Source organism: Carcharodon carcharias, chromosome 23, assembly GCF_017639515.1.
Source record: "Carcharodon carcharias isolate sCarCar2 chromosome 23, sCarCar2.pri, whole genome shotgun sequence".
Taxonomy (NCBI): Eukaryota; Metazoa; Chordata; class Chondrichthyes; order Lamniformes; family Lamnidae; genus Carcharodon; species Carcharodon carcharias.
In genome coordinates, this window is record NC_054489.1 from 1,019,157 (window position 1) to 1,044,081 (window position 24,925).

The 24,925-nt window shown below is 44.6% G+C and overlaps 2 protein-coding genes across 7 annotated transcripts in view; both read left to right on the forward strand.

Annotated features, from left to right (window-relative positions):
- The window catches only part of cntnap1 (contactin associated protein 1), a 1,152,571-nt gene that overhangs the window by 672,756 nt on the left and 454,890 nt on the right, over positions 1–24,925 (forward strand). The gene's annotated exons all lie outside the window — the stretch shown is intronic.
- Positions 3,746–24,925, forward strand: part of LOC121268995 (PSMC3 interacting protein) — a 55,413-nt gene continuing 34,233 nt past the window's right edge. The window contains exons 1-3 of one of the 2 annotated variants that reach the window (XM_041173328.1): positions 4,326–4,340; positions 4,731–4,865; positions 21,355–21,455. In XM_041173328.1, coding sequence (XP_041029262.1) covers positions 4,859–4,865; positions 21,355–21,455 — 108 coding nt within the window. In that variant the 5' untranslated portion in view covers positions 4,326–4,340; positions 4,731–4,858. Of the gene's footprint in view, positions 3,900–4,325; positions 4,341–4,730; positions 4,866–21,354; positions 21,456–24,925 lie in introns of those variants that run through there. The other variant, XM_041173327.1, reaches the window with a different exon arrangement.

A 24,925-nucleotide genomic window follows, 5' to 3' on the forward strand; every position in this document is an offset into this window, starting at 1 on the left:
CTGACCAAGCTGACCAAGTCTTTTGGGACATAGCTGCAAGACTGGGTCTAAAGCAGGTGATGAAGGAACCAACAAGAGGGAAAAACATACTTGACCTCATCCTCACAAACCTGCCTACCACAGATGCATCTGTCCATGACAGTATCAGGAGAGACCACCGCACAGTCGTTGTGGAGACAAAGTCCCACCTTCACATTTAGGATACCCTCCATCGTGTTGTGTGGTACTACCATCATGCTAAATGGGATAGATTTCGAACAGATCTAGCAAATCAAGGCTGGGCATCCATGAGGCTCTATGGGCCATCAGCATCAGCAGAATTGTATTTGAACACAACCTGTAACTTCATGAACCAGCATATCCTCCATTCTACCATTACCATCAAGCCAGAGGATCAACCTTGGTTCAATGAAGAGTGCAGGAGGGCATGCCATGGGGCAGCAACAGGCATACCTAAAAACGATGTGTCAACCTTGTGAAGCTATAACACAGGACTACTTGAATGCCAAACAGCTTAAGCTAAAAGTGATAGAGCTAAGCAAATCCCACAACCAATCAAATCAGATCTAAACTCTGCAGTCCTGCCACATCCAGTCGTGAAAGATATTGGACAATTAGACACTTCACTGGAGAAGGAGGCCTCAATATCCCCATCCTCAATGATGGGGGAGCCCAGCACATCAGTACAAAAGATAAGGCTGAAGCATTTTCTACACTCTTCAGCCAGAAATGCCGAGTGGATGATCAATCTTGGCCTCCTCCGGAGGTCCCCATCATCACAGATGCCAGTCTTCAGTCAATTCGATTCACTCCACGTGATATCAAGAAATGAGTGTCAGCACTGGATAGTGCAAAGGCTATGGGCCCTGACAATATTCTGGTAATAGTACTGAAGACTTGTGTTCCAGAACTTGCCGTGCCCCTAGCCAAGCTGTTCCATTACAGCTACAACACTGGCATCTACTCGGCTATAGAAAATTGCCCAGTACACAAAAAGCAGGACAAATCCATCATGGTCAATTAATGCCCCATCAGTCTACTCCATCATCAGGAAAGTAATGGAAGGGGTCATCAGCAGTGCTATCAAGCAGCACTCAATTAGCAATAACCTGCTCACTGATGTTCAATGGCATTACCACCACTGAATCCCCCACTATCAACATCTTGGGGGTTACCATTGACCAGAAACTGAACCGGACTAGCCATATAAATACTGTGGCTCCAAAAGCAGGTCAGAGACCAGGAATCCTGCGACGAGTAACTCACCTCCTGACTCCCCAAAGCCTGACCACCATCTACAAGGCACAAGTCAGAAGTGTGATGAAATACTCCCCACTTGGATGAGTGCAGTTTCTACAACATGCAAGAAACTTGACACAGGACAAGGCAGCCCACATGATTGGCACCGCATCCACAAACATTCACTCCCTCCACCATCGACACATAGTGGCAGCAGTGTGTACCATCTACAAGATGCTCTGCAGGAATTCACCAAGCTTCTTAGACAGCACCTTTCAAACCCACAACCACTATCACCTAGAAGGACAAGGGCAGCAGATAGGTGGGAACACCACCATCTGGAAGTTCCCCTCCCAGTCACTCACCATCCTGACTTGGAAATATATCGCCGTTCCTTCACTGTCGCTGGGTCAAAATCCTGAAACTCCCTAACAACACTGTGGGTGTACCTACACCACATGGACTGCAGCGGTTCAAGAAGGCAGCTCACTACCACCTTCTCAAGGGCAATTTGGGATGGCAATAAATACTGGCCCAGCCAGAGAAGCCCACATCCTGTGAATGAATAAAAAAAAGTTAAACATGATTTGCCTTTAATAAATCTGTCCTGGCTTTCCTTAATCCACACTTGTCCCAGATTTGAGATTGCTGGGTTTATCCTTACATGCTTTTTGAACAAGGGTGGAATACTTGCAATTTACAGTCCTTTTGCACCACCATTATTACTATCCCAGTTTATCAGAAGCAAAGAGGAGGGACAAATGAGTCTTTTTTTCGGGTTAGCAAGCTTTAACGATTGAAGTGCCACATGGATCAGTGTCAGGGCCTCAACTATTTACAATCTATATCAATGGTTTGGATGAAGGGACCAAATATATGGTAGCTAAATTTGCCAATGATACCAAGATAGGTCGGAAAGTAAGTTGCCAAGAAGAAGTAGAACTCTGCAAAGGGATATAGACAGGCAAAAATCGGGCAGATGGAGTATAATGTGGGAAAATGTGAACTTGTCCACTTCGGCAGGAAGAATGTAAAAACAGTATGTTATTTAAAGGGAGAGAGATTGCCGAACTCTGAGGTCCAGAGGGATCTGGGTGTCCTGGTACAGGAATCACAAAAGGCTAGAATGCAGGTACAGCAAGTGATTAGGAAGGCAAATGGAATGTTGGCGTTTATTGAAAGGGGAATGGAATATAAAAGTAGGGAAGTTTTACTGCAGCTGTACAGGGCCTTGGTGAGACCACATCTGGAATACTCTGTGCAGTTTTGGTCTCCTTATTTGGAAAAGGATATAATCGAGTTAGAAGCAGTTCAGAGAAGTTTACTTGACTCATTCCTGAGATGAGGGGCTTATTCTATGAGGAAAGGTTGAAAAGATTGAGTCTATACCCGTTGGAGTTCAGAAGAATTAGAAATGATCTTATTGAAACATGTAAGATCCTGATGGAACTTGATAGGGTGGAAACCGGGAGGATGTTTCCTTTTGAGGGGGAGACTAGAACTAGGGGACAAGCTTAAGAATCCGAGGTCTCCCTTAGGACGGAGATGAGGAAAAAAATTTCTCTGAGGGTCGTTAGTTTGTGAAATTCTCTTTCATAGAAAGCAGTGGAAGCTGAGTCATTGAATTTATTCAAGGCTGAGTTAGATTTGTGATAGACAAGGGACTCAAAGGTTATCTGGTGCACACTGGAAGGTGGAATTGAGATCACAAGCAGATCAGTTATAATCTTATCAAATGGCAGTGCAGGCCTGAAGGTAGTGGTGCAGTGGCAAATTTTAAAGTGCAGAAGCTGTAAGAAAATGCGTTGGCCATATCATTTCTAAATCTACTATTACGTTGTTTTCTTATGTGTTCATCATTTGAGTTCCCAAACATCAAATTAAAAGTTTGAACATAACCTGTAACTTCATGATTAAAATTAAAAGTTTGGGATCAGGCTTGTCCAGGGGTAACCTCATCTGGGGATCATAACAGTTGTTTAATTCAAGGATAGTCACTATCATTTCACCTCTTGGAATTGAGCTCTTTGATCCATTGTTCCTCTCCGCAGATGCTGCCAGACCTGCTGAGTTTTTCCAAGTATTTTTGTTTTTGTTTTTGATCCATGTTTGAACCAAGGCCAATGAGGTCTAGACCCCGGCAAAACCCAAACTGTGCACTGGTGAGAAGATTATTCCTGAGTAAGTTCCACTTGGTGACACTGACCATGACTCCTTCCATCATTTTGCTGACAAGGAAACCTTTTATTAAAAAAAACACTGCAACAAAAACAGAAAATGCTGGGAAAAAAAATTCAGCAGGTCTAACGGCATCTGTGGAAAGAAAAAACAGAATTAACATTTCGAGTCCTCATGACTCTTCTTCAGGTGAAACCTTTTGGAACTCGGCTTCACTCCCCTCAGGCGCCCCGCCCCAGCCCACCCCAGCCAGCATAGGCCCCGCCCAGAGGGTTGCCTCGTACGCATGCGCTGCAAATGGGCGCGAAATCCGCGAAAACAGACAGTCGCCAGAAGCCGGAGATCCTGAGGTAAAAATCTCGGAGTCCAGAACCCAGACTCCCCCCCCCACCGCCCCCCTCCCAGCCCCTCAACTGGAATCTTCTGTCGACCGTACAGCCGGATTCGGGAGCGGGGGATGAGCAAACAGAAGGAATGTGGTGGTGAGTTTCTGCAGCATTAACCCTATTGGGTTTGTGTGTTTTTACCAGGAGAGCAGAAATTCCGGGGCATTGCTGAAACTAAACTGTTTTTGATAATAATGTCACATAAATGCAACTAAGAATTAAAATTTAAAAAAGTTAATGCAGTTTTAGAAGTTTGGCAAAGTCCTTTAACAGCTCTTGTAAATTGCATCATTTTATTGTAAACCAAGAGCAGCAATAAATCCCGTAGCATCTTGTTTAATCTCCGATCAATAGGAGAGAGAACCTGCAGGTATTCCTCAGTTTAATTAAATAATCCTTGAAGTTGGGCTGTCATGCAATGACTTTTTTTTTATTCCGAAACAGCTCCAATCTTTGCTGCTTACACTCCATGGTGGAACCAAAAGATATTACTAGTGTCAAGTATCTTCGTCTCTTTGTGTCACTGAACTGTAGAAGGTAATTTTGTATGGAAGGGTGCCAAACAAATAAACAGACTCTTGCAGTTTATGAGTATTCAAGCTCATAAATTTTTGCGTGTTTTCAAGTGCAGTAGTTTTAAATTTGAGAAAATTTAAATGTGTAAAAGCCATTCCAGATTCTGGAAATAGAAACTTTTAAAAATTTGTGCATGGGTTGTGCTGCTGGCAAATCCAGTGTTTATTGCTCACCCCTGTCATAATGATAATAAAATATCTTCAGATACTTGGGTTGTACTGTATAGTATGTTGTATATTGATGAGAGTTAACCAAGGTCAGAGAGCATGTGGTCAGAAGTTAGCCAATAGGATGGATTAAATGATATGACCTCTGCAGATAAATCTGTGACTTTGAATGTTGTTCTTTCAGCCTGAGATGTGACATTGGCGATGAGGGTAAAGATGGGGCCATACAGGATTCTGTCATGGCATTTGCAGGAGCAGTCCCAGGAACTGAGCGTTTGATCTGCCGGGTGATGCCAGTACCACCAACGTGAAATGGAAGGTGTGGCTGGAGGAGTTCGAAGCATATACAGACAGTCGCGGTCTATTTTTGGATGGGGCGACGGAGGCGCAGAAAGCACTGTGACTGGCCTCATTGTTGTTCAGTGCGGTGCTTCAGTGAGGGACAATTTCAAGACGTTGTCAGATGCAGGAGAAAAGGTGGATTATGAATGTGCAGTTTGAAGCTTTGAAAGACCATTATGTGATGATGCCACATGTCACATTCTAAATGCATGTTTTCCATCAGATAAGACTTAAAGAAGGAAAAAGCGTCACCCAAATTGTGACCTGTTTGAGGCAGGCATTGGATGGATGCAATTCTGTTGTGGCCGATCTGAATAATCAGGTAATGGGTCAGGTGGTCCAACATTGCAAGGCAGATAAGTTGAGGTATAAGCTGCTGGAAAGAGGAGACTGGATGACACTTTGAAAATAGCAGCTGCATTGGAAAGCAGTGGATGGACAATTTCACAGCATGAAATTTGGTCCTACCTCTGCCATCAACAAAAGCTGAGGTTAACCGAGTGGCAATGTTGTAACCAGATCCGTGTAAATGTATTTGGCAAAAGACTGAGAGAGTGTTTCGGATGTGGCAACTTGGGGCACTGTGACAAAGCTGCCTGCTGCCCTGCCAAGGGAAAGATATGCAGAAAATGTGGGGGCAAAAACCCTTTTGCCAAGAAGTGCAGAAGCAAAGCTGAACAGGAGGGAAACCTGGCAAACCACATAAAGGAAAGAGAAATGAAAGTGCAGCTCTGAGATGAGTTGAAGATGCAGAGAGTGAGGACATGAATAGCAATCATGGATATGTGTTTCTTTTGGCGGGAGCAGCCACAAAAAAGTTAGTGATGATTGGTGGTGTTAAAGTGAGCATTGTAGATTCAGTCTGTGACAGTAGTGCCAGCGACAGCATTGTGGGAGGAACTGAAGATAGAGAATCAAGTGCACACCTCGAAAATTTGTCAGAAAGTTTACACATAGGAAAACTCACTTTAAACTGTTGAATGCTTCATTGCGGTTGTGAGAGCTGGGGATCAGAATGTAGAGGCAAAATATGTAGTGATTGAGGAGGATGGTGAGCCTCTTCTGAGCAGAAATGCCCAAGCCTTGAGTGCTTCAATTTGGATTGAAAGTGAATTCTGTGAAGTTCTATGTGAAACTTGGGCCAGTGTTTCAAGGGATTGGGAAGTTGCCCAACCACCAAGTGAGATTAACCATTGATGAAAACATGATGCCTGTAGCTCAGCCTGTGCGCAGAACACCTTTTGGTCTGAAAGGGGAAGCTGAGGCAAAGATCGAGGAACTGATTGACCAAGACATCATGGAGCTATTTGAAGGGCCAACACGATGGATGAGCCCTGTTGTGGTTGTGTCTAAACAGAATGTGACATCAGACTCTGTGTTAACATGCGACAGGTGAATGAAAAGGTAGTGGGAGAACATCAGCCAATTCCCATTGTGGTCAGAGTCTTTCAAAAGTTGTCAACAAGCAAGGTATTTTTCAAATTAGGCTTAAAATGGGCATAATGCCAAATGGAGCTTCATCCTATTCAGGGAAGGTGACAACTTTTGTCATTCATTGTGGACTTTACCAATACAAGATTTGGCATCAATGCACCACCAGAGATTAACCAACACAAAATCCATTAGGCGATTCAAAGGATCCCAAGAACAGCCAGTATCTCAAGTGACATTGTTATGCACGGAGCCAGAAGAGAGGAACATAACGAGCCTGAGATTAGCCTCGGCTAGGTTGTAGTCAGCAGGGCTTGCGGTAAATGCAGACAATTGCTTGCTGGGCATGACAGAGCTAACGTTCATGGGGCATAAACCCGTGAGCAGTGGAATCGATCCACCAGAACCAGTATGCAGGATGCTGGGCCATGGGAGAATGTAGGAGTTGACATTTTAGGCCCGCTTCCATCCTGAGAGTCCATACTAGTGGTGATTGAATTACTACAGCCATTACTGTGGGTATGTTATGATAGAAAAAACAGTATCTTCAGTGACAAATATTTGTAAGGCATGGTCTACCAGTCATTCTGTATTCAGACAATGGGCCACAATTCATTTCAGACTGTTGCAGATTACATGCAAGTCACAGGCATTCACCTTCAAATAACTCCTAAATGGCCGCAGGCAAATGGGGAAGTGGAATGACAAAGCCAATCCTAAGAGAATTGCTCATGCTGAGGGCAAAAATTGGAAGGAAGCATTGCTTCATATGCGGCCATGTATTAAGCAAATCCACACACTACAAAGGGAAACAGCCCAGCTGAGCTGCTATCTGGACACAAATCATGCACCAAGATATCAGCTGAAGAGCATTGTTGTTGATCAGGAGGTTTGAAATCATGATGCAGAGAAAAGGGGTGCTGCTAAGTTTTATGCGGACCACAGAAAGGGAGCCAGACAGTCTTATGTGATGCCAGGTGATGAAGTACTGCTGAGACGGGAGAGTCTGAGTAAGGTGGATACACCATTTTACCCCAACTGCCATTTATCAAGAAGGGAAAAAGTGTGGAGTCGCCTGAAGGAGTACTGTATGACAAATTCTTTGCCAAAAAGTATCGTGGTGACAAAGATACATGCAGCAATGATGGTACAGCAGATGAACCAGATGTAGCAGCTAAGGCAAAGCTGACATGCAGTAATCCAGAAGTCCAAGCCAAATATGCTGATGGCAGACAGACAGCTTGTTATCCAGAGGGAAAAAGATTGTTCCCTCTGGAACCAATGACCCTGATGCGGTGACCAGAGTTCCTGAGACAGCAGGCAGACCATGGCATGAGAGGATATCACCAAAGTGACATGTATTGGAATGGTGTTGGTGACAGAATGTGTCCGTTGAGGAAGTCTTCATAGTTTTCTGTATGTTAACAGAAGTCTTTATTAACTACTTGTAACTATATACTGATATACAGTAAAGGATTGAGGCATGGCTCCAACCTAGGTCTTAACACATGTCTGGCCAACACCACACTGACCCTGGGTCTAGCTTATGTGCTTTCTTACATCACTGTGGGCGGTGCTGTACTCAGTCCCACATTCACCCTGTATGTACCATACTCTTCTACTATACCTCCTCCTCAGTCTTTATCCCATGGATTTAGATTACTTTAATTTACTTCAAGTCTTACATTGTTACAAATCTTATGCATTTACATTGTCAAAACCCTAATGCTATTCCAACATTATTGCTATTACAGTATTAGCATTAACCCTTCAAGTTCTTGGTTAGTAGTATTTTTTTTAATTCATTCACGGGATGTGGGCTTTGCAGGCTGGGCCATCATTTATTACCCACCCCTAGTTGTCCTTGAGAAGGTGGTGGTGAGCTGTCTTCTTGAACTGCTGCAGTCCATGTGGTGTAGGTTCATCCACAGTGCTGTTAGGAAGGGAATTCCAGGATTTTGACCCAGTGACAGTGAAGGAACGGCAATATATTTCCAAGTTAGGATGGTGAGTGACTTGGAGGGGAACATCCAGGTGGTGGTGTTCCCATGTGTCTGCTGCCCTTGTCCTTCTAGTTGGCAGTGGTCATGGGTTTGGAAGGTGCTGTCAAAGGAGCCTTGGTGAATCCCTGCAGTGCATCTTGTAGATGGTACACACTGCTGCTACTGTGTGTTGGTGGTGGAAGGATTCAATGTTTGTGGATGCGGTGCCAATCAAGCGGACTGCTTTGTCCTGGACGGTGTCAAGCTTCTTCAGTGTTGTAGAAACTGGCAAATGGGGAGTATTTCATCACATTCCTGACTTGTGCCTTGTAGATGGTGGACAGGCTTTGGGAGTCAGGTGAGTTATTTGTTGCAGGATTCCTAGCCTCTGACCTGCTCTTGTAGCCACAGTATTTATGTGGCTAGTCCAGTTCAGTTTCTGGTCAATGGTAACCCCCAGGATGTTGATTGTGAGGGATTCAGTGATGGTAATGCCATTGAAGATCAAGGTTGGATTCTCTGTTGTTGGAGATGGTCATTGCCTGACACCTGTGGGGCATGAATGTTACTTGCCACTTGTCAGCCCAAGCCTGGATATTGTTCAGGTCTTGCTGCATTTGGACATGGACTGCTTCAGTGTCTGATGACTCACGAATGGTGCTGAACATTGTGCAATCATCAGCAAACATCCCCGCTTCTGAACTTATGATGGAAGCAAGGTCATTGATGAAGCAGCTGAAGATGTTTGGGCTGAGGACACTACCCTGAGGAACTCCTGCACTGATGTCTTGGAGCTGAGATGACTGACCTCCAACAACCATAACTATCTTTCTTTGTGCTCGGTATGACTCCAACCAGCAGAGTTTTCGCCCTGATTTCCAGTTTTGCTAGGGCTCCTTGATGCCACACTCGGTCAAATGCTGCGTTGATGTCAAGGGCAGTCACTCTCTCCTCACCTCGGGAGTTCAGCTCTTTTGTCCACGTTTGAACCAAGGCTGTAATGAGGTCAAGAGCTGAGTGGCTCTGGTGGAACACTAGCTGGGCATCAGTGAGCAGTTTATTGCTAAGCAAGTGCCCTTGAAAGCACTATTGATGACCCCTTCCATTACTTTACTGATGATAGAGAGTAGATTGATGGGTTGGTAATTGGCTGGGTTGTATTTGTCCTGCTTTTAGTGTACAGAACTTACCTGGGCAATTTTCCACATAGCCAACAGTGTTGTAGCTGTACTGGAACAGCTTGGCTAGGGGTGTGGCGAGTTCTGTTGCACAAGTCTTCAGTACTATTGCTGGAATATTGTCAGGGCCCATAGTCTTTGCAGTATCCAGTGTTTCAGCTGTTTCTCGATATCACATGGAGTGAATTGAATTGGCTGAAGACTGGCACTTGTGATGCTGGAGACCTCTGGAAGAGGCTGAGATGGATCATCCACTCGGCACTTCTGGCTGAAAATTGTTGCAAGTGCTTCAGCCATATCTTTTGCACTGCTGTGCTGGGCTCCTCCATCATTGAGGATGGGGATATTTGTGGAGCCTCCTCCTCCAGAGAGTTGTTTAATTATCCACCACCATTCACGACTGGATGTGGCAGGACTGCAGAGCTTAGGTCTGATCCATTGGTTTGGGATCACTTAGCTTTGTCTATCACTTGCTGTTTATGCTGTTTGGTACACAAGTAGCCCTGTTTTATAGCTTCAGCAGGTTGACACCTCATTTTAGGTATGCTTGGTGCTGCTCCTGGCATGCCCTCCTGCCCTCTTCATTGAACCAGGGTTGATCTCCTGGCTTGATTGTAATGGTAGAGTGGGGGATATGCTGGGCCATGAGGTTACAGATTGTGTTCAAGTACAGTTCTGCTGCTGCTGATGGCTCAGAGTGACTCATGGATGCCCAGCGATGAGTTGCTAGATCTGTTCGAAATCTATCCTACTTAGCACGGTGGTAGTGTCACACAACACGATGGAGTGTATCCTCAGTGTGAAATTAGGACTTTGTCTCTACAATGACTGTGCAGTGGTCACCCCTACCAATACTGTCACGGACAGATGCACCGGCAGCAGGTAGGTTGGTGAGGATGAGGTCTTGCTGGTTCCCTCAACACCTGCTGCTGACCCAGTCTAGCAGCTATGTCATTTAGGACTTTGCCAGCTCGGTCAATCATGGTGCTACTGAGCCACTCTTGGCGATGGAAATTGAAGTCCCCAACCTAGAGTATGTTCTGTGCCCTTGCCACCCTCAGTGCTTCCTCCAAGTGATGTTCAACATGGAGAGGCACTGATTCATCAGCTGAGTGAGGGCGGTACATGGTAATCAGGTTTCCTTGCCCATGTTTGACCTGATGCCATGAGACTTCATGGAGTCCAGAGTCGACTTTGAGGACTCCCAGGGCAACTCCTTCCTGACTGTACACCACTGTGCCGCCACCTCTGCTGGGTCTGTTCTGCCAGTGGGACAGGACATACCCAGGGATGGTGATGGTGATGTCTGGAGCATTATCTGTAAGGTATGATTCTGTGAGGATGACTATGTCAGGCTTTTGTTTGACTAGTCTGTGAGACCGCTCTCCCAATTTTGGCACTACCCCCAGATGTTAGTAAGGAGGACTTTGCAGGGTCGACAGGGCTGTGATTGGCGTTGTCGTTTCTGGTGCCTCCAGTTCAGGCAGTCTGGACCCTTAACCCTTCCACATCTCGTTCGCTGTTCTGGCGGGATAGTGATGAGTTTTGTTGGTTCTGGTTCTTGTTAGCTTGGCGGTTAGACTGGTATTTGGGTATGCTTTCATTCTTTTCTTCCATTGCTTTATGTTGAGCCACGCCTGGTCAGTTGAGCTGTTGTGCCGGTGCATGGTTGCTGTGATTATTTATCGTGAGTCGGATGAAGATGGTATTCGTCTCCTTGGTACTGCTTTTTATTTTTCCATGTGAGTCATCTGGAATCCCTCTGAGGCTGAGGAAGAACGCTCCTGTGACGAGACGAAGGTTGAACGGTTTGCTCACCTCTTTTTTTGTTCTTGATGGTGATATTTTCCAACCGGTTGCTGCATCCCATGTGGTTGTGGTATGCTGGCTGGAAGCTGCAGTGTGTGCACAGTGGATGCCATGTCAACCAGCCGTTCCATCATTGTAGCTAGAGGCTTCTAAGACTGCTGATCATTCTCTAGTACCATTTGGAGGTGCCATGCTAATCTCGTGGATGGTAGATTGGGCTGACCATTGGGGACTTACCGGGACCTGGAATGATAATGGACAAACCTGCTCCACAAAGAGAGGAAAGATCGAAGTTGAAATCAGAGGCTGAATACTCTTTAATGTTTGAGCAATCAGGACTCTGCTGTTCTGGCTTGGCAATGACAGTGGTAGTCTTTACATCCTCTGCTGCCTGGAGGAGATCTAGGACTATGCAGGCATCCCTGCTCAGGAGAGAGAGGGGCTGTTATGGATGATGTACAACAGCTCAAAGATTTGTTTGCTGTCATAGCTCAGTGGTTCCAGGATCATGCCGATGACCCAGTGTTGGGCTCCCCCTGTTCCCCATAAAGTGGGGTGTCTGTTGTTCAAAGCCAGTCTCCCCTGGTCCAAGGCTCGGAATCTGTGAGAGTAACTCACCTACTGACCCCCCCCAAAGCCTGTCCACCATCTACAAGGCACAAGTATGATGGAATACTCTCCATTTGCTTGGATGAGTGCAGCTCCAACAACACTCAAGAAGTTTCACACCATCCAGGACAAAGCAGCTCGCTTGATTGGTTCCCCCATCCACAAACGTTCACTCCCTCCCCCACCGACGCACAGTGGCGGCTGTGTGTACCATCTACAAGATGCGCTGCAGGAACTCGCCATGGCCACTTTGGCAGCACCTTCTAAACCCTCGACCGCTAGTGCCTAAAACAAGCTTGTCCAACCTGTGGGCCAGAGAAGCCCCTCTGCGTGTCCCATGGAGCAATTGTTGAAAATGCTGGTAAGATGGGTCAGTGAGTTTGAAGATTTCTGAAGCGGCTGCTCCTTCAGTGACGATGTATTTCTCTGTTGCATTTGCTGCCGATAGGCACGTGAGCCTATCTGTAGCAAACATGGGAGAGAAACAGGCTGTGATTGGAGGAGCAGTGAATACTGGCAACTGCTAGTATGTGAAGATAGAGAGACTCTGGAGCATGTGGGGCCTCCCCTCAACACGCTTCTCCTTCTTTCACCGCCACCCACCCCGCCTCTGGTGCTCTGGCCCAGCTCTAGCTGCTTTCACCCCGCTCCTGGTGATCTGGCCCAGTTCTCCACACGATTCCCCTGGTCCTTGGCGGGCACCCACTTTCGGATACCGCTAGGCTTCAGGGCAAGGCCTCACGTCTGCTATTCCTCAGCCGCACCCACTCTGGCTGATTTAATGAGGGTGCACAGAGGAGGGTGGGGGTGTGCGGCTTCCTCCCTGCCTCTGGGTTCTCCTTCACCCTCACCCCACACACCAACAGGCACTCTCACAGTTAGTGAGTGAGTGACACCTTGAGACTGAGTGTGAGCTGGACACAGAAACACTCACCCTTTCACGTTCTTATGGTCATCTTTATTACTCATTTTTTAAATTGTCGCTTTATTGTGACTTTTTAGTTTGCTCACCAAGTTGTTTCTTTTCATATGTCAGCTTTTTAAAAAAAATTCATGTTTAATATTGTGTCAAACATTACCTTTCCAAAATTTGCTCATCAGCCCCGCCCCGTGTGTGAGAGAAATTGAAATGTGGCCCCCATGCAAAAAGATTGGGCCAGCCTGACCTAGAAGGACAAGGGCAGCAGATAGATGGGAACATCAGCAACTGGAAGTTCCCCTCCAAGCCACTCACCATCTTGACTAAGAAACATATCACCGTTCCTTCACTGTCACTGGGTTGAAATCTTGGAACTCCCTCCCTAACAGCACTGTGGGTGTACCTACACCACATGGACTGCAGTGGTTCAAGAAGGCAGCTCACCACCACCTTCTCAAGGGCAACTAGGGATGGGCAATAAATGTTGTGGTGGGGGGAGTCCAGTTAGGAACTAGCAATGTTTTGTTTCAAATAATTAAAGGTTGAAATTAAAGACATCTGCTTTTGGAATAAAGCCACAAGATCCCAGGGTTTTGAACAAACAAAAACAATATTTACTATATGTTAGAAGGATAAAACAATTTGCAAGGTATATCTTCTACTTTAACATTCAGAATCAACTTAAGATGCATGTAAATTAACAGACAAGCTGTGCTCAGACACACCACACTACAGAGTAAGTGACAGATGCAACCATGACAGTCCTTTGATTTCTGAAGAACCCACCCAGACGTTAGTCAACCAAGCTCACTGAAACTTTGTCTTTCTCATGACCGTTTCCAGTCTCCAGCTTTGAAGATCCTGTCTTGGAATACTCTCCAAAAGTAGCTACCACTCCCAAAGGGGTACCCTCCCTTTGCCCCAATGGCCCACAGTATGGAGATAGAATTGCAGTTAACAGACTTTCTTTAATTTAACTTAACTGGAACCTCTGCCTGTATCCCTGTCTTGTCTGTGACACTTCTTGGCTGGCTGCCGCGAAGCTGAATCCTCTCAGGAGTACAGAACAAGTAAATGGCTCCCAGGGCTAAATGAAGCACTTCTTTACCTGCTCATGACTGACTAAAACTGACTTACCCTTGAACTGATCTGAGAAATCTATCAACACACTCACAGTGGGTCCCATCCTTGTTACTAGGCAGGAACCACTGTAACAGCATTGGAACATTCTGTCCCTTACAAGTTACAATGTCCATACACTGCAGACTTAGCACACACACAGATAATGAATTGAATTCATAACATGGTGCAGGTGTGAGGGGGCGAATGGCCTACTCCTTGTTCTTGTGTTGAATTTTTTAATCAAGCTGACACTAAGCCTCAATTTTGTTAACCAGCCTTTTATGTGGCGCTTTGTCAAACACTTTCTTAAAATCCAGATAGATAACAGCCACTGCATTCCCTTCATCAACCTTCTCTGTTACTTTCTCAAAGAATTCAAATACGACCTGCCTTTTACAAATCTATACTGGTTCCAAGTGCCTGTTGACTTTTTTCCCCTGATTATTATTTCTAAAACTGACTGGCCGAGGAATGTCCTTACACCCTTCCTTAAATCACTGTGACTCCTGAAACAGAACAGGAACAGTTGTCTTTGTGTACTCGGCACCTGCTGCATCTGCTGGCAAGTGTTCTTATTCCCACCACTGACATCATTGTGTGGCCATCAGTTTTGGCAATACCGATTTGCGCCTGCGCTGTCATGTCCATTGCTGGCCCAAGCTCTTTCTGCCTCTCTCTCGCCACCCTTCTCCCGAGCCCTCAAACTCGCGCTTACCACCCCTCTCCTGAGCTGTTGCTGTCTCCCAGAGGCTCATTTCCTGAGCCTTCGCTGCCCACTATTCACTTCCCACTCACCACGCCTCTCCCAAGGCCTTAGGAACATAGGACCTTTGAGCCTGCTGCGTCATTCAATAAGATTATGGCTGATCTGGTTGTGGTCGCAACTCCACTTCCTGTTTACCCACCATAACTCTTGACTTCCTTGTCTATCAAAGATCTATCTAACTCAGCCTTTAATAAATTCAATGACCCAGCCTACACTGCTCTCTTGGGAAGAGAATTCCACAGAATAATGAAGTTCTAAGAGAAAAAAAAAAGTCCTCATCTCAGTCTTAATCTTATTTTTAATTCTTTAAATTCTTAAATGTCGTCCCCTAGTTCTAGTCTCCCCCACAAGTGGAAACATCCTCTCAGAATCCACCCTATCCAGTCCCCTCAGGATCTTGTACGTTTCAATAAGATCACCTCTCATTCTTCTAAACTCCAATGGATGTAGGCCTAGCCTTCAGGGGAGGCGATAGCGTAGTGGTATTGTTACTAGCCTAGTAACCCAGAAACCCAGGGTAATCCTCTGAGGACCCGGGTTTGAATCCCACCATGGCAGATGGTGAAATTTGAATTCTATAAAAATCTGGAAGTAAAAGTCTGATTGCTTTGCTGATTGTCGTTAAAACCCATCTGGTTCACTAATGTCCTTTAGGGAAGGAAATCTGCTGTCCTTACCTGGTCTGACCTACATGTGATTCCAGAATGTGGTTGACTCTTAAATGCCCTCTGAACAAGGGAAATTAGAGATGGGCAATAAATGCTGGCCTAGCCAGTGATGCCCACATCCCATGAACGAATGAAAAAAATCCTTTCTTCATAGGATAAGCCCTTCATCCTAAGCATGAGTTGAGTGAACCTTCTCTGACTTGCTTCTAGTGCAACTATATCTTTTTTCAAATAAGGAAATCAAAACTCCAGATGTGGCCTCACCGAGGCTCTGTCGAAGTAAAACTTCCCTATTTTTATATTCCATTCCCCATGCAATGAATGCCAACATTCTGTTTGCCTTCCTAATCACAATATGCTGTACCTGCATATTAACTTTTTGTGCTTCATGTACCAGAGCACCCAGATCCCTCTAGACCAGAGTTCTGCAATCTCTCTCTATTTAAATAATATACTCCTTTTCCATTCTTCCTGCCGAATTGGGCAAGTTCACAATTTCCCATGTTATACTTCATCTGCCAAATTTTTGCCCACTCACTTAACCTGTTTATATCCCTTTGCAGACTCTACCTCCTCTTGACAACTTTCTTTTCTGCCTATCTTGTCAGCAAATTTAGCTACCACACATTCTGTCCCTTCATTCAAGTAATTGATTTTGATTGTTAAAAGGTTGAGGCCCCAGTGCTGACCCCTGTGGCACTCCACTAGTTATAGCTTGCCGACCGAAAAAGACCCATTTAATCCTGTTAGCTAACCAAGGTGGCCCTTGCCACCTCTTGCCTTAGCTGTCGTTTGTCTCCCTTCTCTTGTACTTACAGCACTGGTTAGACATAGCAGAAATTGTCCTGAACATTGCCCCATTGCACAAATATATTTCAGAAAGATACAGCATAGATGCAGAGTAAAGCAGCACGCTGTCTACTTAAATTGTTAAAATATCTATCAATCTTTGATCAGATCAGAAAAGTGCTGCTTTCTGGAGCATTACAGTCATGTCTTGAAACAGTTATATCAGGAACAATCCCAACCCCATGCAATGATTATCTGATACTCTATTTGCTTAAATATTACCATTTTTGTTTTAAAAAGGTAGGTGTTTATTTTTAGAGAAGGGCATAAAGCATTGTTTGCAGTTTCCAATTCAAGGTGTAATTTTTTTTTCTGGCTGAGTTTGGCCAGTGGCATCTTTGATGCAGGCAGTTGTCTGGATGTAGCAGTGACATAATTTGCTTTGGAACTGCATGCGTGATGTGTGCGCCTCGCCCTGTAGTTTCAATGTCACTAAACTCTGCTTTCTTGAATAAGTGTGTCACATTTGTCACTCTCCAAACCCCTGGCACCTCCCCCATATCGAAGGAAGATTGGAAGATTATGGCAACCCCTTCTGCTAGCTCCACCCTCGCCTGCGATGCAAGCCATCCGGACCCGGTGATTTATTCACTCTTAAGCGTAGCCAGTATTTCCAGTGTAGCCTTCCTACCAATTTTCACCCCATCCATTCCCTGTCCCATATCTGCTTCTACCAATATTTTGTCAGTTTACTCTTCCTCAGTAAACACCAATACAAAGTACTCATTAAGTACTCTTGCCTTGCCCTGCACCTTTAAGTATTTATAATTTTTGTCCCAAATAGGTCCCAACTGCCCCTCTTTGTACCCACTTACTATTTACATGCCAGTAGAAGATTTTTGGTTCCCTTTTATGTTGAGCCATTCTATTCTCATGTTCTCTCTTTGCCAGATTTATTTTCCTCTGCACTTGCTCTCTCGACTTATGACATTTGACCTGGTTCTCATTTGAAGTATGCACCTGACATGTATCATACATGCTCTTTTTGATTGTTTCATCATATTCTCTATCACCCTCATCATCCAAGGAGGGCCTGGCTTTGGTTCCCCTACCCTTTTCCCTTGTTAGAATGTACCTAGTCTGTACCTGAAACATCTCTTCCTTAAAGACTACCCATTGTTCCATTACAGTTTTTCTGGCAAACTTTGGTTCCATTTTACCCTGGCTAGATCCTCTCTCATCCTATTGAAATAAGTGCTTTTCCAATTTAGAAGCCCTACTTGAGATTGTTCCTTGCTCTTTTCCATTGTTAATATACATCTTATGACACTGTGATCATTCTTGCCCTTGAGTTCCCCAAAGACACTTGGTCCATTTGGCCCACCTCATTCCCCAGCACCAGATCCAGCCTACCTCCTTCCTAGTTTGACTGAGAATGTGTTCAGAAGAACTTCCTTGACCAGTATTTCAGAAATTCCTTTCTCATTTTTCCCTTTAACATTATCCCAATTGAAATTTGGGTATTTAAAAGTTCTTCAGTATTACAGATCTGTAGTTCTTGCACATCATTACACAGCTCCTCCATCCCAGTTTCCCACTATTTGGAAGCTTATAGAATACCCCCAGTAGTAAGTGGCAGGCCGTTTAAGACTGAGATGAGGAGGAATTTCTTCACTTAGAGTGGTGAATCTTTGAAATTCTCTACCCAGAGGGGTGTGGAAGCTCAATCATTGAGCATATTCAGTACAGAAATCGATAGGTTTCTGGAGACTAATGAAATCAAGAGATATGGGGATCGTGGGGAAAAATGGCAGAGAGGTAGATTACCATGGTCTGAATGGGAGCAGGCTTGATGAGCTGAATGGCCTACTCCTGTTCCTATGTATCATCATACGTTGGGTTAGAGTTTAAAAGGTTTGATGCTGCTACTGGGGTCAGAATACATTAGGTTAGAGTTCAAAAGTGTATTCTGACCCCAGTAGCATCATCATGCCCTTCTAAACTCTATCCAAATGGATTCTATCCTAATCCCCTCTAGGGCAACCTCTCTTTCCAACACCACAATATCTTTCCCAATCAGTGCTTGCCATCCACGCTCCCCCTTTTCTTTATCTTTCTCTATCTTTTCTGAACGCAGTATCCATGAATGTTAAGCATCAAATTGTAGATGGTAAACTCTGCAGCCATGGTATGCCAGCAGGAGTGGGAGCAAATGCTTAATGTGGTACTTTGGGATGCCAATCAAATGGTTGCTTTGTCCTGGGTGGTGTCAAGCTTTTTGGGTGTTGTTGGAGTTGCACTCATCTAGACAAATGGAGAATATTCAACCACATTCTGACTTCTGCCTTGTAGATAGTGGAAAAGCTTTGGGCAGAATATCGAGCCTCTGACCTGCTCTGGTAGCCATAATTTTTATATGTATGTTCCAGTTAAGTTTCTGGTCAACGATGATCTGCAGGATGTATATGGTGGGGGATTCAGTGGTGGTAATACTATTGAATTAAAGGGGAGATGGTTGAATTCTCCCTTGTTGGAGATGGTCATTGCCTGGCACTTTTGTGGCGTAAATGTTACTTGCCACTTGTCAGCCTGAGCCCGAATGTTATCGAGGTCTTGCTACATACGGGCGTGGACTGCTTTAGTACCTGAGTCATGAATGGTGCTGAACATTGTGCAATCATCAGTGAACATCCCCTCTTCTGACCTTATAATGGAAGTAGCTGAAGATGGTTGGGCTCAGGACACTGCCCTGAGGAGTTCCAACACTATGCCAGGGCTGAAATGTTTGGCCTCCAACAAGCACAACCATCAAGAAACGGCTGAAGGCACTGGATGCTTCAAAGGCTATGGGCCCTGACAATATTCCGGCAATAGTATTGAAGACTTGTGCTCCAGAACTTGGCAGGCCCCCAGCCAAGCTGTTCTACTACAGCTACAACACTGGCATCTACCTGGCTATGTGGAAAATTGCCCAGGTATGTCCTGTATACAAAAAACAAGACAAATACAACTTGGCCAATTACCGCCCCATCAGTCTACTCTCCATCATCGGTAAAGTAATGGAAGCAGTCATCAACAGTACTATCAAGGGCACTTGCTTAGCAATAACCTGCTCACTGACACTCAGTTTGGGTTCCACCAGGGCCACTCATTTCCTGACCTCATTACAGCCTTGGTTCAAACATGGACAAAAGAGCTGACCTCCCGAGGTGAGGTGAGAATGACTGCCCTTGACCTCAAGGCAGCATTTCACCGAGTGTGGCATCAATGGCCCTAGCAGAACTGGAGTCAATGGGAATCGGGGGGAAAACTCTCCGCTGGTTGGAGTCATATCTAGCACAAAGGAAGATGGTTGTGGTTGTTGGAGGTCAGTCATCTCAGCTCCAGGACATTACTGCAGGAGTTCCTCAGGGTAGTGTCCTCGGCCCAACCATCTTCAGCTGCTTCATCATAAGGCCAGAAGTGGGAATGTTCACTGATGATTGCACAATGTTCAGCACCATTCATGACTCCTCAGATACTGAAGCAGCCCTTGTACAAATGCAGCAAGACCTGCACAATATCCAGGCTTGGGCTGACAAGTGACAAGTTACATTCGTGCCGCTCAAGTGCCAGGCAATGACCATCTCCAACAAGAGAGAATCTAACCATCGCCCCTTGATGTTCAATGGCATTACCTACACTGAATCCCCCACTATCAGCATCCTGGGGGTTACCATTGGCCTGAAAGTGAACTGGACTAGCCATATAAACACTGTGGCTACAAGAGCAGGTCAGAGGCTAGGAATCCTGTGACAAGTAACTTGCCTCCTGACTCCCCAAGGCCCCCACCATCTACAAGGCACAGGCCACGAGTGTGATGGAATGCTCTCCACTTGTCTGGATGAGTGCAGCTCCCACAATGTTCAAGGAGCTTGACACCATCCAGGATAAAGCAGCCCGCTTGATTGGCACCCCATGCACAAACATTCACTCCCTCCACCATCGACGCACAGTAACACTGTGCACCATCTACAAGATGCACTGCAGGACTTCATGAAGGCTCCATAGACAGCAGCTTCCAAACTCACAACCACTACCATCTAGAAGGACAAGGGCAGCAGATAGATGGGAAGATCCCCTCCAAGTCACTCACCATCCTGACTTGGAAATATATCACTGTTCCTTCACTGTTGCTGGGTTAAAATCCTGGAACTCACTCCTTAACAGCACTGTGGGTGTGTCTACACCTCATGGACTGTAGTGGTTCAAGAAGGCAGCTCACTACCACCTTCTCAAGGGCAACTAGGGATGGGCAATAAATGCTGGCCCAGCCAGCGAAACCCACATCCCATGAATGAATAAAAAATCTTCCTTTGTGCTAGGTATGACTCCAGCCAGTGAAGATCTCTCCTTGCCCCCCTCCACCCAATTCCTATTGACTTCAGTTTACCAGGACTCCTTAATGGCACACTTGGTCAAATATTGCCTTGATGTCAAGAGCAGTCACTTCCACCTCATCCATTAGAATTCAGCTCTTTTGTCCATGTTTGGACTAAGGCTGTAATGAGGCCTCAAACTGAACATTGGTGAGCAGATTGTTACAGCTTGATAGCACGATTGACAACATCTTTCATCACTTTGGCTATTGAGAGTACACTGATGGGGTGGGAGTTGGCTGGATTGTATTAGTCCTGCATTTTGTGGACAGGCAGTTTTCCACATTATTGGATAGATGGCAGTGTTGTAGCTTCACTGGGAATACTTGGTAAGAAGTGTGATTAGTTCTGGTGCATGTCATAAGCCCTACAGCTGGGTTGTTGTTAGGGCCCATAGCCTTTGCTGTATGCAGCACATTCAGCCATTTCTTTTTCATCTCAAGTAAATCAAATTATCTGAAGCCTGGTATTTGTGATGGTGGGGACCTCAGGAGACTAAGATGCATCATCCATTCTTTACCTCTGGATGAAGCTGGTTGAAAACTGTTACTAAATATAGATTGTACTAGATGTCTAGCAAGAAACGATTGCAATGTTGATATTGGGAAATAAGTGGCTTGTATTGAACCCAAAGTGAGCATCTTACTGCTGCCCCTATGATGGTTAAACAATGATTACGGATTGAGTAAGTTTTGTGTGATAGGAAATGGATTCATGTTTAAACACCAAGAGATTATAACATTTTAATTGAAATGAAAAATGTTTTCTTTTTTAGCTGCTCCTGTTATTTTGAAGTATTTGAATGACCAGAATCGGCCATACAGTGCACAAGATGTGTTTGGAAATCTCCAGCGTGAGCATGGTTTTGGAAAGACAGTAAGATTGTTTTGTGTAACTGTTTGTCAGTCTCTGTTGATTTAAAATAGTGGGTCTATATGAGACTTGAGAATTTCTGAGGAATAGAACTGCCTATGGAACACCTTAAGCCCTTTGGCATGTCAGTCAATTCCATTTGAAACGAATGTACAGACAGAGTAAGACCCACTGGTCCACCCAGTCTGCCTTCTAATGCTGGTGCCTTTTGTATGCTATATATACACTCCCCACCCCACCCAAAACCATGTAATCTATTGGGAGAGGCTAAAATGTCAGGCCAATTCAGGAAAAAAACAGGAAAATTTCTATTCAATCCCTTTAGTTGTATGAAACTAGTCCAGTAGACTACCCTAACCTTGATTAATGTTATGCAATCTAATGTTGTATCTTTTGTCTAGGCGACCTCTGCCACAGCCAGAAAGGGTCCAGGTCTCACTTGAAGGAATTCAGTTAATCAGCATTTGTCGCAGGGGTTGGCAGCTTTGCCCACAGGGCTGCTGTTTGCTGGTTAAATAACCAACTCCCCCAACCATCTGACATCTAATCGACATCTGCCCTTTACTTGAGATTGTGATTCCTGATTTTACCTGATCAATTTAGTTGAAACAAACTGTTTCTGCAAACACAACCCCACTTTACCATTTTATAAACCTCCGAACAAATCATTCCCAAATCTGCATTTTGCTGAAGTGCAGAGTCGCAGCGCTTTAAGCCGATCTTATCTTGGTAACTAAGGTGCCTTAAACTGGGAGTTAATCTTATGGCCCCCTTCTGCGCCTTTTCCATTCTCAATATCACACACTGTAATTAGACCAAAACTGGACACATGGCAAATGTCATGAGCTTTTTACGCTATATGCTAGAATTCCCAAATCTCTCTTCCCCACACCCCACCCTAACCACCCCCTGTTCTCACCACCAGCTGAGCGTGGTGTATTTGTTCAGCAATGCCCTGTACACATGCAGAACTCTGCAGTTGCCTGTGTTAAATAATATTTGCTAGTCATGCATTGAATCCCCCAGAGCATCAGGGTCTGCCTCTAATAGTCGAGCATTATCTACAGTACTGACTCTCACACGCCTTGGTATCATCTGCAGACTTGGAATACATTCCCCAACACCTACATCTAGATCATGAATAAAAATAGTAAATAGCAAACGTTCCAACACAAACCCTTTGGCACATGATTGGTGGCCAGCCTCCAAGCAAATCCAAATCCATCTACAGACATTTTTTACTTGTGAGCTTATGGCCAGTTCTCAGTTCAGTGTTGTAGGTGGCTTTGATTTTTGTAGATAAACTTCCAGTGCGGATTACATAGGATATATGGCACAGAAGCAGGCCATTCGGCCCACCAGTCCATGCTGGTGTTTATGTTCCACTCCACCTCCTTCCATCTTGCCTCATCTAAATCTACCATTGTAATCCTCCATTTCCTTCTCCCTCATACATTTGTTTAGCTACCCCTTAACATAGAAACGTAGGAATTAGGAGTAGGAGTATGTCATTTGGTCCTCTGAGCCTGCTCCGCCACTCAATATGATCAAGGCTGATCCTGTATCTCAACGCCAAAGTCCTGTGCTCTCCCCAGACCCCCTGTTTAAATTGCCTTGAAGCCTCCTGACACGTTCCTCATCACCCTTATTCCCACCAAGTTTCATGTTGTCAGCAAACTTGGAAATATTACATTTGGTTCCCTCATTCAAATCATTGATATATATTGTGAATAGCTGGGGTCCAAGCACTGGTCCCTGCAGTACCCCACTAGTCAAGGCCTGCCACTCCAAAAATGACCCATTTATTCCTACTCCCTGTTTCCTGTCTGCTAACCAATCCTCAATCCATGCCAGTATATTACCCCAATCCCATGTGCTTTAATTTTGCATACTAACCTCTTATGTGGAACTTTATCAAAATCTTTCTGAAACTCCAAATACACCACATCCACTGGTTCTACCTCATCTATTCTGGCGTTGAGATAGAGGATTAGTCATGATCGTATTGAATGGCGGAGCAGGCTCGAAGGGCTGAATGACCGACTTTTTTTTTAGGTTTCTAATCCCATTGATATTTTCTAAGTGTCCTGTTATCACGTCCTTTATAATAGACTGTAGCATTTTCCCTACTACTGATGTTAGGCTAACCAGTCTGTAATTTGCTGTTTTCTCCCTCCTTTTTTAAGTGGTGGGATTATATTTGCCATCCTCCAATCTGCCAGGACTGTTCCAGAATCTACAGAATTTTCGAAGATGGCGACAAATGCATCTGCTATTTCCATGGCCATCTCCTTTAATACCTTGGGATGTAGATTATCCAGCCCTGGGATTTATCGGCTTTCAGTCCCATTAATTTCTCCAGCATTGTTGTTTTAGTAATACTAATATCCTTCAATTCCACCTCCTCACTAGACCCTTAGTTCCCTAATATTCCTGGGAAGTTATTTGTGTCTTCCTCCATGAAGACAAAACTAAAGTAGTTGTTTAATTTCCTTGTTCTCTATTATAAATTCTTCCATTTCAGACTATAAGGAACCTACATTTGTCTTCACTAATCTTTTTCTTTTTACATATTTATAGAAGCCTTTACAGTCCACTTTTATTTTACTTGCAAGTTTACTCTCATACTCCATCTCTCTCCTTTTAATCAATCTCTTGGCCCTCCTTTGCTGAATTCTAAACTGTTCCCAATCCTGAGGCTTGCTACTTTTTCTAGCAACTTTATTTGACCCCTCTTTGGATCTAAAACTATTCCTTAATTTATTTTGTTAGCCATAGCTGGGCCACTTTTCCTGTTGTGTTTGTGTATCAGAAAGGGGTGTATAACAGTTGCAATGCATACATTCGTTCCTTAAATATTAGCCATTGCCTATCCACTGTCATGCCTTTTAATGAAGTTCCCCAATCTATCTTAACCAACTGAGGTCTCATACCTTCGTAGTTTCCTTTAAGATTTAGGACTCTAGTTTCAGATCGGACTTCTTCACTTTCCATCCTAATGAAGAATTCTATCTTGTTATGGTCACTGTTCCCTAAAAGACCTCACAGAACAAGGTTATTAATTAACCTCTCTTCATTGCACAATATCAAATCTAGGATAGCCTGTTCCCTAGCTGGCTCCTCGACACACTGTACACACTCCAAGAATTCATCCACCACAGTATTATTGCTAATTTGGGGGGTTTGCCCAGTCTATATGTAGATTAATCCATCTATAATATTCACTTCAAACATTCCCTGTGGTAATGAGTTCCACATTCTCACTAGTCTCTGGGTAAAGGAGTTTCTCCTGAATTCCCTATTGGATTTCTTGGTGACTATCTTATATTGATGGCCTCTAGTTATACTATTGCCCACAAATGGATATTTTTTCTCTGCATCCACTGCATCAAAACCTTTCAGAGTTTAAGAAAAGCCCTATTAAGTTGCCCCTCAGCCTTTTTCAAAAGAAAAGAGACCCTTTCCCGATATAT